We start from the raw sequence: 14,415 nt of genomic DNA on the forward strand, positions 1-14,415 counted from the left end.
GGGGGGGGGGGGGGCACAGGGGGCCGCCCCCCACCCCCACCCCCCGGACTCAAACTCATCTTTTTATATATTTTTTTTTTATGTTTTTCCCTTTTTCCTCCTTTTCTTCCCTTTTCTCTCTTGCCCCCCCCCCCCCTTTCTCTCTTGCTTTCCTCTCTGCATTTCTCCAAGGTAAGCCAGCCCTGCCCCCCCACCCCCCACGTGGGGGCCACCAGGATGGGGATCCCCCCCCCTCCAGCTCATGTCTGTTTGTCCCGGGATGGGGACACCCCCCCCCAGGATGGGGACCACCCAAGGTTGAGGACCCCTGCCAGGATGGGAACCCACCCCCCCCAGGATGGGGACACACCCCCCCCAGGGTGGAAAGAGCCCCAGGATGGGGACATCCCTCCCAGGATGGGGACACAACCCCCCCAGCATGGGGACACCCCCAGGATGAGGACATCCCTCCCAGGGTGGGGACAGTCCCTCCAGGGTGGGGACACCCCCAGGTTGGGGACATCCTTCCCAGGATCAGGACAGCCCCCCTAGAGTGGGGACAGCCCCCCCAGGGTAGGGACAGTCCCTCCAGTGTGGGGACACCCTCAGGATGGGGACATCCTCCCCAGGGTGGGGACAGCCCTCCCAGAGTGGGGACACCCCCAGGTTGGGGACACCCCCCCTAGGGTGGGGACAGCCCTCCCAGACTGGGGACACCCCCAGGTTGGGGACACCCCCCCCAGGGTGGGAACACCCCCAGGTTGGGGACATCCTTCCCAGGAATCGGGACAGCCCCCCTAGAGTGGGGACAGCCCCCCCAGGGTAGGGACAGTCCCTCCAGTGTGGGGACACCCTCAGGATGGGGACATCCTCCCCAGGGTGGGGACAGCCCTCCCAGAGTGGGGACACCCCCAGGTTGGGGACACCCCCCCCAGGGTGGGGACAGCCCCCCCCCAGGGCGGGGACACCCCCAGGAAGGAGACATTCCCCTAGATTGGGGACACCCCCAGGATGGGGACAGCCCCTCCCCCGGATGGGGACACACACCCCCCAGTATGGGGACACCCCCCAGGATGGGGACAGAGCCTCCAGGGTGGGGACACCCCGAGGCTGGGGACAGCTCCCTAGATGGGGACACCCCCCCTAAGGATGGGGACAACCCCCCAGGATGGGGACAGCCCCTCCAGGGTTGGGACACCCTCCCTAAGAATGGGGACACCCCCAGGATGGGGACATCCCCCCCAGCATGGGGACAGCCCCCCCCCAGGATGGGGACACACACACCCCCCAGTATGGGGACACCCCCCAGTATGGGACACCCCCCAGGATGGGGACAGCCCCTCCAGGGTTGGGACACCCCCAGGTTGGGGACAGCCCCCTAGATTGGGGACACCACCCCTAAGGATGGGGACACCCCCAGGATGGGGACATCCCCCCCAGGATGGGGACAGCCCCTCCAGGGTTGGGACACCCTCTCTAAGAATGGGGACACCCCCAGGATGGGGACAGCCCCCCCCCCGGATGGGGACACCCCCCAGGATGGGGACAGCCCCCTAGATAGGGGACACTACCCCTAAGGATGGGGACACCCCCAGGATGGGGACATCCCCCCCAGCATGGGGACATCCCCCCCAGAATGGGGACAGCCCCCCAGGATGGGGACACACCCCCAGGATGGGGACAGCCCCCCAGCATGGGGACAGCCCCCTAGATAGGGGGACACCCCCCCTAAGGATGGGGACACCCCAGGATGGGGACACCCCCCTCCCAGCGTATGTGTCCCCCCCCCCACCAACACTGGGGTGGCAAGCGCTGCCTGCACCCGGGAGGGGGGGGGGGCATATGGGTGGGGGGCCAGAGATGGGTGTCGGGGGGGGGGACACGGACAAGATACACGATGTCCCTTGTCCCCAGGGGAGGGGACAGATGCTGACGCTTTGTGTGTCCCCCCCCCCGCAGCAGCTAAGAGCTTACTGAACAAGAAGGCAGACGGCGTGAAGGTGAGTGGCAGCGGGGGGGGGGGGACACCTGGGGGAGGGGGGGACACAGAGCCACCCCCATATGTCGCTGAGTCGTGTCCCCCCCCCCTTCTCTCTGTATGTCTCCCCCCCCCCCCCTCCACCCCAGACCAACAGCACCAAAGGCAGCGCCGGTGTCACCAGCCCCAAGGGGACACTCCCGCCCGCCGCGCTGGTAGGTGACACATCGCCCCCCATCCCCCCCCCCGCAGCCCCCCCCCCGCATCCATCCCACCATCCCATCCCATCCATCGTCATCCCCCCCCCCCCCCGCACCCCCACTCCCCCCCTCCCCGCCGCCGCGTCCAGCTGTCTGTCCAGCACGTCAGTCCCTGGATGAGGGCGGTGTCATGGGGATAGGGATGGAGGGGGGGGCGGGGGGGGGGGGCAGGATACGGGCACAGGGGTGTCCCCGCCGTGGGGACAACGAGGTGGGTACAGGATAGGGGCACAGGGGTGTCCCCACCGTACGGAGAAGGTGGGTACAGGGTACGGGCAGGATGATGCCACCACCATGGGGACAGCGAGACGGATGCGGGATGTGGCACAGAGGTGTCCCCACCATGGGGACAGTGGGTGGCGGGATGTGGCACAGAGGTGTCCCCGCCATGGGGACAATGAGACGGGTGCGGGATGTGGCACAGAGGTGTCCCCGCCATGGGGACAGTGAGACTGGTGCAGGCGGTGGCACAGAGGTGTCCCCGCCATGGGGACAGTGGGTGCAGGATGTGGCACAGAGATGTCCCCACCATGGGGACAGTGAGATGGGTGCAGGATGTGGCACAGAGGTGTCCCCACCATAGGGACAGTGGGTGCGGGATGTGGCACAGAGGTGTCCCCACCATGGGGACAATGAGACGGGTGCAGGATGTGGCACAGAGGTGTCCCCGCCATGGGGACAGTGGGTGTGGGATGTGGCACAGAGGTGTCCCCACCATGGGGACAATGAGACGGGTGCGGATGTGGCACAGAGGTGTCCCCGCCATGGGGACAGTGGGTGTGGGATGTGGCACAGAGGTGTCCCCACCATGGGGACAGTGAGACTGGTGCAGGATGTGGCAAAGACGTGTCCCCACCATGGGGACAGTGAGATGGGTGCAGGAGGTGGCAGAGAGGTGTCCCCACAATGGTGACAATGAGACGGGTGCGGGATGTGGCACAGAGGTGTCCCCGCCATGGGGACAATGAGACGGGTGCGGGATGTGGCACAGAGGTGTCCCCACCATAGGGACAGTGGGTGTAGGATGTGGCACAGAGGTGTCCCCACCATGGGGACAGCGGGTGCAGGATGTAGCACAGAGGTGTCCCCACCATGGGGACAGTGAGACGGGTGCGGGATGTGGCACAGAGGTGTCCCCACCATAGGGACAGTGGGTGTAGGATGTGGCACAGAGGTGTCCCCGCCATGGGGACAATGAGACGGGTGCGGGATGTGGCACAGAGGTGTCCCCACCATAGGGACAGTCGGTGTAGGATGTGGCACAGAGGTGTCCCCACCATGGGGACAGTGAGACGGGTACGGGATGTGGCACAGAGGTGTCCCCGCCATGGGGACAGTGAGACGGGTACGGGATGTGGCACAGAGGTGTCCCCGCCATGGGGACAGCGGGTGCAGGATGTAGCACAGAGGTGTCCCCACCATGGGGACAGTGGGTGCGGGATGTGGCACAGTGCTGTCCCTGCCATGGGGACAGTGGGTGCGGGATGTAGCACAGAGGTGTCCCCACCATGGGGACAGTGGGTGCGGGATGTGGCACAGAGATGTCCCCGCCATGGGGACAGCGGGTGCAGGATGTAGCACAGAGGTGTCCCCACCATGGGGACAGTGAGACGGGTGTGGGATGTGGCACAGTGATGTCCCCACCATGGGGACAGCGGGTGCAGGATGTAGCACAGAGGTGTCCCCACCATGGGGACAGTGAGACGGGTGCGGGATGGGGGCACAGAGGTGTCCCCACCATGGGGACAGTGAGATGGGTGCAGGAGGTGGCACAGAGGTGTCCCCACCATGGGGACAGCGGGTGCGGGACGCGGGCAGTGGCATCCCTGGTGACATGGACGGCGAGGTGGGTGCAGGGTACGGGCACGGCGATGCTCCCACCACAGGGACGGCGAGGTGGGTGCAGGATGCGACCGTGGAGGTGCCCCGTCCTCCTGATGGCAAGGTGGGTGCAGGATACGGGCACGGGGATGCTGAGCGTGGCTCTGACGGTGCGGTAAGCGCGGGATGCGGACGTGAGGATGTCCGGTTGGTACTGTGAGTGCAGTACACAGACAAAGGGATGCTCAGCGCACGCAGTGAGTGCAGGATACGGCCATGGGGATGCTCGACCGGTGCAGTAAGTGCGGGATGCGGGCAGAGGGATGCCCGGCTGGCACAGGGAGCGCGGGATACGGACGTGAGGATGTCCGGTTGGTACTGTGAGCGCAGAACAGAGGCGAAGGGATGCTCAGCGCATGCGGTGAGTGCAGGATACGGGCAGAGGGATGCCCGACCGGTGCAGTAAGTGCGGGATACAGGCAGAAGGATGCCCGGCTGGCACAGGGAGCGCGGGATGCGGGCTCGAGGATCTCCGGTTGGTACTGTGAGCGCAGAACAGAGGCGAAGGGATGCTCAGCGCATGCGGTGAGCGCAGGATACGGCCGTGGGGATGCCCAACCGGTGCAGTAAGTGCGGGATGCGGGCAGAGGGATGCCCGGCTGGCACAGGGAGCGCGGGATACGGACGTGAGGATGTCCGGTTGGTACTGTGAGCGCAGAACAGAGGCGAAGGGATGCTCAGCGCATGCGGTGAGTGCAGGATACGGCCATGGGGATGCCCAACCGGTGCAGTAAGTGTTGGATACGGGCAGAAGGATGCCCGGCTGGCACAGGGAGTGCGGGATACGGACATGAGGATGTCCGGTTGGTACTGTGAGCGCAGAACAGAGGCGAAGGGATGCTCAGCGCACACAGCGAGCGCAGGATACGGGCACGGGGCTGCCCTCCACCACCTCGGCCTCCCCCGCTGCGTCTCTTCTCCCCCCCCCTTCCTCCCCGGCTCTCTCCTTTCTCTTTTCTTCCCCCCCCCCCCCCCCCCCCCCCAGCTCCCCCCCAGCCTCTGTCTTTCTGTGAATTAAACCATTTGGCTTTCGCTGGACTAATGACTCTCTGCTTCTCTCCCCCCCCCCCCCCCCCCGCCCCTCCCCGAATCCGGTCTGGGTCTCTCTTCGCCCCCGTCCGCGTGCCGCTCGCTCCCGTCATCCCCCAACTCCGTTGTGTCCGTCCCCCTCCCACCACCCCCCGGGCTCTCGCTTCCGACCTCCACCACCCCCCCCCCCACCCCCCACTACCACCCCCCCCCCCCCCCGCCTCTGTCTCTCTCCCTTCTCCCATAGGAACCTCAAACTACCGTAATTCATAACCCCGCGGACGGCATCAAGGTATTGCTGCCTCTCTTCCCTTCGCGCCTCCGCCCGCGTCCGTTACTCCCCGGGGTCATTTTGGGCCCCGCTTTCCACCTCCATCCTTCCCCCCACCCCCCTCCACCTTCCCCCCCCAACATCAGCCATGGCACGGGGCAGGGAGGGGGCTGACGTGGCGCTGGAGAGGATGAGGAGCGGGCACTGGGCACGGCGATGGCACAGAGAGGGGGGGGGGGGTCTCATCGTGTGTGTGTGTCGTCCCCCCCCCCCCCCACACCTCCGTCACGGCATCCGGCATCGCCGGGGTCCTGCCGAGCTCCAGCCGGGCTCTTTCCACCTCCCCCAATTTCCCCCCTCTCCCCCCCCCCCCCGCACCCCCATCCTCGGCTGGGCCACATTCTGACCCTCTCTGTTTGTGTCTCTCTCCCCCCCCCCCCCCCCCCCCCAAACACCGCCGCCGTCCCGCTGGCAGGAGTCGTCCGATAGCACCAACACCACCATCGAGGACGAGGACACGAAAGGTGACGGGGACACACGCACACACACACACACACACGCGCGCGGGAGGGCGGCGGGGCAGGACTGGCACTGGGATGCACGGGGAGGGGGCTGGGATGCATTGAGATGGCACTGGGATGGCACTGGGATGCATTGGGGTGGCACTAGGATGCATTGGGGGGCACTAGGATGCACTGAGATGGCACTGGGATGCACTGGGATGGCACTGGGATGCATTGGGATGCACTGAGCTGGCACTGGGATGCATTGACATGGCACTGGGATGCACTGGGATGGCACCAGGATGCATTGGGGGGCAATGGGATGCACTGAGATGGCACTGGGATGCACTGGGATGGCACTGGGATGCATTGGGATGGCACTGGGATGCATTGAGATGGCACCGGGATGCACTGGGATGGCACCAGGATGCACTGGGATGGCACTGGGATGCATTGGGGTGCAATGGGATGCACTGGGGTGGCACCAGTATGCATTGGGGGGCACTAGGATGCACTGAGATGGCACTGGGATGGCACTGGGATACATTGGGATGCACTGAGCTGGCACTGGGATGCATTGAGATGGCACCGGGATGCACTGGGATGGCACTGGGATGCATTGGGGTGCAATGGGATGCACTGGGGTGGCACCAGTATGCATCGGGGGGCATTAGGATGCACTGAGCTGGCACTGGGATGCATTGAGATGGCACTGGGATGGCACCAGGATGCATTGTGGGGCAATGGGATGCACCGGGGTGGAGCTGGGATGGCACTGGGATGGCACCAGTATGCATTGGGGGGCACTAGGATGCACTGAGATGGCACAGGGATGGCACTGGGATGTATTGGGATGCACTGAGCTGGCACTGGGATGCATTGAGATGGCACCGGGATGCACTGGGATGGCACCGGGATGCATTGGGATGCACTGGGATGCACCGGGGTGGCACCAGTATGCATTGGGGGTTACTAGGATGCACTGAGATGGCACTGGGATGCATTGAGATGGCACTGGGATGCACTGGGATGGCACCAGGATGCATTGGGGGGCAATGGGATGCACCGGGGTGGAGCTGGGATGGCGCTGGGATGGCACCAGTATGCATTGAGGGGCACTAGGATGCACTGAGATGGCACTGGGATGCACTGGGATGGCACTGGGATGCATTGAGATGGCACCGGGATGCACTGGGATGGCACTGGGATGGCACCAGGATGCATTGGGATGCACTGGGATGCACTGAGAAGGCACTGGGATGGATTAAGAAGGCACTGGGATGGCACCGGGATGGCACTGGAATGGCACTAGTATGCATTGGGGCGCAATGGGATGCACTGGGGTGGAGCTGGGATGCACTGGGAGGGTGCTGGAATGCACTAGGATGGAGCTGGGGTGCACTGACATGGCACTGGGATGCAATTTGATGGCACTGGGATGGAGCTGGGATGCACTGGGAAGGCGCTGGAATGCATTGGGATGGAGCTGGGATGCACTGGGAGGGTGCTGTAATGGCACTGGGATGCACTGGGATTGCATTAGGATGCATTGGAGTGGACTGGGACGGAACTGGGATGGATGCGGATGCACTGCAATGGCATGAGGACACACTGGGATGGCACTGGGATGCTCTGGAATGCTCTGGGATGGCACTGAGGTGCATTAGGGTGCACTGGGATGGACTGGGATGGCACTAGGATGCATTGAGATGGCACTGGGGTGGCATTGGGATACACTGGGATATACTGAGATGGCACTGGGGTGGACTGGGATGGCACTGGGATGCATTGACATGCACAGTGTCATACTGGGATGCAGTAAGATGGCACTGGGATGCACTGGGACACAGTGGGATGATACCAAGATGAATTGAGACACACTGGAATGGCAATGGGATGCACTTGGGTGGAACTGGGGTATACTGGAATGCACTAGAATGGTACTGGTATGGACTGGGAAGCAATACGATGGTACTGCAGTGGACTGAAAAGTAACTGGGATGTATTGGGATGCACTGGAATACCACTGGGACACAGTAGATTGGCACTGAGATGCAGCAGGGTGTCACTGGGATGCACTGGGACAAACTGGAGTGTAGCGATATGCTATGGAATAGGACTGGGATATACTGGGGTGGAACTGGGCTGTATTGGAATGCACTGGAGTGACACTGGGATGCAGTAGGATGGCACTGGGATGCACTGGGGTGGCATCAGGATGAAATGAGGCACTGGGATATAGTGGAGTGGACAGCATTGGAACGGCACTGGAACACACTGGGATTGTACTGAGGTGCACTGGGACACACTGGGATTCAACAGCACAACACTGGGATGGAACTGGGGTGAACTGGAATGTGCTGGAAGGGCACTGGGACACTCTGGGATGCAATAGGAAGGCACTGGGATGCTCTGATGGTGGAACTGGGGTGAACTGGAATGCCTGGAGAAGCACTGGGACAGCATGGGCTGGCACTGGTTTGCATTGAAATGCACTGGGATGGCCCTGAGATGTACCGGTGTAAACTGGGGTGTAGTGGGATGCACTGGAATGGAACTGGAACACTCCAGGATGTAACCGAGATGTAGTGGAATGCACTGGGATCTACTGGGGTGTCCCTGGGATGCAGTAGGATTGCACTGGGATGGAACTGGGGCATATTGGGATGCACTGGGATGTATCGTAGTGCACTGGAGCGTCACTGGGATGCGATAGGATGGCACTGGGATGTGTTGTGATGCACTTGCGTGGAACTGGGAACTATTGTTGGGCACTGGGGTGGCACTGAGCCACAGCGGGGTGGGACTGGGAGACACTGGTATGGAATTGGACGTATTGGGATGCACTGGGATGGCACCGGGGTATACTGGGACATGCTGGGAGGGCGCTGGGCCGTGGGGACGCTGATACTGGTGTGGCAGAGCTGTGGGGGCCCTGGGCGTGCGGAGGTCCCTCTGTCTGTCCCCACTGTCTGTGTGTCTGTCCCCATGGTCTGTCTGTCCCCGTGGTCGGTCTGTCTGTCCCAAAGGTGTGTCTGTCCCATGGTCTGTCTGTCCCCAAGGTCTGTGTGTCTGTCCGCATGGTCTGTCTGTCCCCATTGTCTGTCTGTTCCCATGGTCTGTGTGTCTGTCCCCATTGCGTGTCTGTCCCCAAGGTCTGTCTGTCCGCATGGTCCGTCTGTCTGTCCCCATGGTCTGTCTGTCCCCAAGGTCTGTGTGTCTGTCCGCATGGTCTGTCTGTCCCCATTGTCTGTCTGTCCCCATTGTCTGTCTGTTCCCATGGTCTGTGTGTCTGTCCCCAAGGTCTGTCTGTCCGCATGGTCCGTCTGTCTGTCCCCAAGGTGCATGTGTCTGTCCCCATGGTCCATATGTCTGTCTCCATGGTCTGTCTATCCCCATGGTCTGTCTGACCCCATTGTCCGTGTGTCTGTCCCCATTGTGTGTCTGTCCCCAAGGTCTGTCTGTCTGTTCCCAAGGTCTGTCTGTCTGTCCCCATGGTTTGTCTGTCCCCAAGATCAGTCTGTCTGTCCCCATTGTCTGTCTGTCTGTCCCCAAGGTCCATGTGTCTGTCCCCATTGTGTGTCTGTCCCCGAGGTCTGTCTGTCCCCAAGGTCAGTCTGTCTGTCCCCATGGTCTGTCTGTCCCCAAGGTCTGTGTATCCCCAGGGTCTGTCTGTCCCCATTGTCTGTCTGTCTGTCCCCATGGTCTGTCTGTCCCCAAGGTCTGTGTATCCCCAGGGTCTGTCTGTCCCCATTGTCTGTCTGTCTGTCCCCAAGGTCCACGTGTCTGTTCCCATTGTGTGTCTGTCCCCAGGGCCTGTCTGTCCCCATGGTCCGTGTGTCTGTCCCCATTGTCTGTCTGTCCCCGTGGTCCGTGTGTCTGTCCCCAAGGTCTGTGTGTCCCCATTGTCTGTCTGTCCCCAGGGTCCGTGTGTCAGGCTCCCCCGCTCCCCCCAGTCCCTTCTCCACGTCCCCCGTCCCCATTTCCATCCCCACAGCCCCTCCGCCGTCCCTCTCCCCCCCCCCGCCGCCCCCCTCCCGTCACCTTCCCTCCCCCCCCCCTCCGTCCCGGGGGACGCCGCGGTGGGGCCGGGGCGGGGCCGGGGCGGTGACGGTGGCCCTGTCCCCCCCCGCCCCCCCCCCGCAGCCCGCAAGCAGGAGATCATCAAGATCACGGAGCAGCTCATCGAGGCCGTCAACAACGGGGACTTCGAGGCTTACGCGTGAGTGGAGTGGGGGGGGCCACGGGCGGGGCGGGGCGGGGCTGGGAGGGGCCAGGCAGGGTGGGGCGGGGCTGGGAGGGGCGGGGGGGGGTAGGGTGGGGCGGGGCTGGGAGGAGCCAGGCAGGTTGGGGCAGGGCGGGGAGGGGCGGGGGGGGCGGGGCTGGGAGGAGCGGGGCAGGGCAGGGCAGGGCAGAGCCGGGCGGGGCCAGGCAGGGCCAGGCAGGTTGGGGCGGGGCTGGGAGGGGCGGGGCGGGGCAGGGCAAGGCGGAGCCAGGCAGGGTGGGGCAGGGCAGGGTGGAGCTGGGAGGGGCCAGGCAGGGTGGGGCGGGGCTGGGAGGGGCGGGGCAGGGTGGGTCAGGGCAGGGCAGGGCGTGGCAGGGCGTGGCAGAGCGGGGCCAGGCAGGGTAGGGCGGGGCAGGGTGGAACTGGGAGGGGCCACGCAGGGTGGGGCGGGGCTGGGAGGGGCGGGGCAGGGTGGGGCAGGGCAGGGCAGGGCAGGGCAGGGCGTGGCAGGGCCAGGCAGGGTAGGGCGGGGCTGGGTGGAGCTGGGAGGGGCCAGGCAGGGTGGGGCGGGGCTGGGAGGAGCGGGGCAGGGTGGGGCAGGGCAGGGCAGGGCAGGGCGGGGCAGGGCCAGGCAGGGTGAGGTGGGGCTGGGTGGAGCTGGGAGGGGCCAGGCAGGGCAGGGCGTGGCAGGGCAGGGCCAGGCAGGGTGGGGCGGGGCTGGGTGGAGCTGGGAGGGGCCAAGCAGAGTGGGGCGGGGCCGGGAGGGGCGGGGCGGGGCCGCTGCTGACCCCCTGCCTTGCAGGAAGATCTGCGACCCGGGGCTCACCTCCTTTGAGCCCGAGGCACTGGGCAACCTGGTGGAGGGCATGGACTTCCACCGCTTCTACTTCGAGAACTGTGAGTGCCCTGCCCGCCCCCTGCCTACACCCTGACTGTCCTGCCTGCACCCTGCCTGTGCCCTGCCCGCCCTGCCTGCACCCTGCCCGCACCCTGGCTACACCCTGCCTGCGCATAATGCCTCCCTGCCTATCCTGCCCATATCCCACCCTGCCTGCCCATCCTGCCTGTTCTGCCTGTCCATCCACCCCTCCCTGCCTGTCCCACCTGCCTGCCCATCCTGCCTGTGCATAATGCTTCCCTACCCATCCTGCCTGTCCCCCATCCTGCCTGTCCTCCTGCCTCTATCCCTCCCTGCCTCTATACCACCCTGCCTGTATCCCTCTCTGCCTGCGCATCCTGACTATCCCTCCTGCCTTTATCCCTCCCTGCCTGTCCCTCCTGCCTGTCTGCCCATCCTGTCTACCTGCATGTCCATCCATCCCTCCCTGCCTCTATCCCTCCCTGCCTGCCCATCCTGCCTGCCCATAATGCCTCCCTGCCCATTCTGCCTGTATCCCTCCCTGCCTGTATCCCTCCCTGCCTCTATCCCTCCCTGCCTCTATCCCTCCCTGCCTGTCCCTCCCTGCCTGTCCATCCCTGCCTCTATCCGTCCCTGCCTCTGTCCATCCCTGCCTCTATCCGTCCCTGCCTGTCCCTCCTGCCTCTATCCCTCCCTGCCTGCGCATCCTGCCTGTCCCTCCCTGCCTGTCCCTCCCGCCTCTATCCCTCCCTGCCTCTATCCCTCCCTGCCTCTATCCCTCCCTGCCTGTCCCTCCTGCCTCTATCCCTCCCTGCCTGCGCATCCTGCCTGTCCCTCCCGCCTCTATCCCTCCCTGCCTGCATCCCTCCCTGCCTGCATCCCTCCCTGCCCGCCCGTGCCTGCTGCCCTGCCCGCCCTGCCTTCCCCCCCCTTTCCCACTGACGTCCCCCTTCCTCGTCCCCCCCCATACCCACCCACCCCCCCCACCCCCCCTTCCCCGCAGTGCTCTCCAAGAACAACAAGCCCATCCACACCACCATCCTGAACCCCCACGTCCACGTCATCGGGGAGGACGCCGCCTGCATCGCCTACATCCGCCTCACCCAGTACATCGACGCCCAGGGCCGACCCCGCACCAGTCAGTCCGAGGAGACCCGCGTCTGGCACCGTCGCGACGGCAAGTGGCAGAACGTCCACTTCCACGGCTCGGGAGCCCCCGTCGCCCCGCTCCAGTGAAGGTGAAGGCGGGGGGGGGGGGGGGGGGGATGGATTTTGGGGTGATGGAAGGATGGATGGCGGGGGGTGACCCGGTTGAGGTTCACCGACGTCCCTCGTCCCCGCAGAGCTCGCGGTGGCTGTCCTGGTTCCAGCTCGACGGAGACGGCGATGGGAGCCCAGTCGGCAGCCGGAGCTGCGGCCCCGAAGCACGCGTCCGCATGCCTGTTCTTCCCCCCCCCCCCCCCCCCTCAACCCCCCCAAAACCCCTTCTTTTCCACCCCGGCACCTGCTCTCCTCCTCCTCCCCCACCGTCCACCCCCCCCCCCTCCAGTGCCTGTGTTTGCAGAAAACAAAAAGACAAAAAAAAAAAAAAAACAAAAAAAAAAAACCCAACCCAAAAAAAACCCTCAACAACAACAAAAAAAGCACCAAAATGATGACAAGAATTAAAAAAAAAAAAAAAAAGAAAAAAAAAAAGAAAAAAAAAACAACAAAAAAACCCAATCCAACCCACACCCAAAAACCAACCCAGCCGCTCGGCCACAGGCGAGGGGGGGGAGGTGGGGTGGGGTGTCCCCCTCTCTGCCCGTCTCTGCCTTTTTGGGGGGGGTGGGGGGGAATGTCTCCCGGCCGGCAGTGGGGGAGGGGGTGGGGGGGTGGGGTGGGGGGGTGTCCCGTCCCCCCTCCCCGGCTGTGCTTGTGGCGTTTCGCTGTTGCTGGTGGTGGATGTTGTTCTTTGGACTCCGCTTTCGCTCTTCCCCCTCCCCGGGCCCTGTACATAGAGAGAGCTCTTTATTTTTGAATTCCCAACGGGGGGATCCCCGGCTACGGGGTGCTCCGGGCCGGGAAGGGGGGGGGGGGGGGGGTGTGTGGGCTGTCGGGTGGGAAGCAAGATGCGTGACACACACACACACACACGCAGAGGGTGGGTGCCTTTGGGAGGATCCCCCCCCCCCCCCAATCCGCCGTCCCCATCCCGCTGACGCAGAGCGGGCACCCAGCACCCCGTTTCCCCCCCTCCCCGGGTGAGCGGGTGCCGGTAGATTTTGGCATTGGGGGGGGGTGGGGGGGTTGTGTATACATACACATATAGACAGACCGGGGGGCTGCGAGGGGGGGGGGGTGGCTGGGGGGGGGCGATCCAGCCAGCACTGACGCAGCATCGAAAGCACTTTAGACTAAGAGAACGGGTCTCTTAGGGGGCACAGGCTGCTCCGCCGGGTGCCGGGGGGTCCCCCCCCTCATCCCCAGTTTCCCCACCCCCACCCCTTTTCTTCCCCCCCCCCCCCCCGGGGGAGGCATCACCCCACTCCGGGCACTCTCCACGCGTGTTCCCCCAGATTTGGGGGGTGTGGGGGGGGAAGGCGTCTCCCCTTCTTCCATCTCCGTGTCCGGAGGTGCCATGTGTTGCTGGGGGCTAGTTTTGGCTGGGGGGAGGGGGGGGGAAGTGGGTTGGGGGGGGTTGTGGGAGGGGCGGGGGATATTTTTTTGTTTGGTTTGTTCGTTTGGGGTTGTTTTTGTTTTGTTTTTTTTTTAATTATTATTATTAATTATTATTTTTTTTTTCTGCATGCCCTTTGCGCGGGAGCAAACCTCGGGCGCTAACGCTGTATGTCGAGGAGCTGAGCTGAGCTGTTACTGTCCCATGAATGCTGGTGGATCGTTGCCAAAATTTTTCTCTTCTCCCCTTTTCTCTCATTCTTTTTCCGTCCCGTCCCCCCCCCCACACACACACCCCCCCTTCCCCTTCCCCCGGCATATCCCCCCCACCTCCGCCTCCTCCCCCCACCCCCACCCCTTTCCCGGACCCCTTCGTCTTTTCTTTCTGAGCCTTGTAAGTGTAAAAGATGACTCTGATTTCGTTTTTGTCTCGGGAAAACTGCAAATAAATTATGAGAAAAAAAAAAAAAAAACACAAAAAAACCCAACCAAAAAAAATAAACGCTGAGTGAATCCGTACCCACTGCTCTGCCATAGGTGCCCGCGGGGTTGCCCCGTGGCCATGCCCGGACTACCCCCTTCCCACCATGGGAAGCCAAAAAGAGAGTCAGAGCCGGGCTACAACCGCCAAAGACTATTTTATCCTCGCCCGGCCGGTGCGGCCGGCAGCACGGAAACGACAGGCAACACCGATCACGATACAACCTCGAGCACAAGCTTCCCCCCCACCACCACCTTTGCAAAGGAGGAGGAGGAGGCAGCGAAGGCTGCT

General features: G+C 63.8%; 1 protein-coding gene across 1 annotated transcript; it reads left to right on the plus strand.

The window, feature by feature from the left end:
* Positions 1-1,938: 1,938 nt before the first annotated feature.
* On the plus strand, positions 1,939-12,433 carry LOC309685757 (calcium/calmodulin-dependent protein kinase type II subunit beta-like; the record flags this gene model as incomplete). Its single annotated transcript, XM_082501482.1, has 7 exons — positions 1,939-1,979; positions 5,375-5,419; positions 5,874-5,922; positions 10,048-10,123; positions 10,929-11,023; positions 11,989-12,223; positions 12,329-12,433. Coding segments are annotated over 6 exons (539 nt in total), but the record flags the coding sequence as incomplete, so codon positions are not given.
* Positions 12,434-14,415: the final 1,982 nt, after the last annotated feature.

This window comes from Vanellus vanellus (genome assembly GCF_965231255.1).
Source record: "Vanellus vanellus genome assembly, contig: HAP1_SCAFFOLD_742, whole genome shotgun sequence".
Lineage (NCBI taxonomy): Eukaryota > Metazoa > Chordata > Aves > Charadriiformes > Charadriidae > Vanellus > Vanellus vanellus.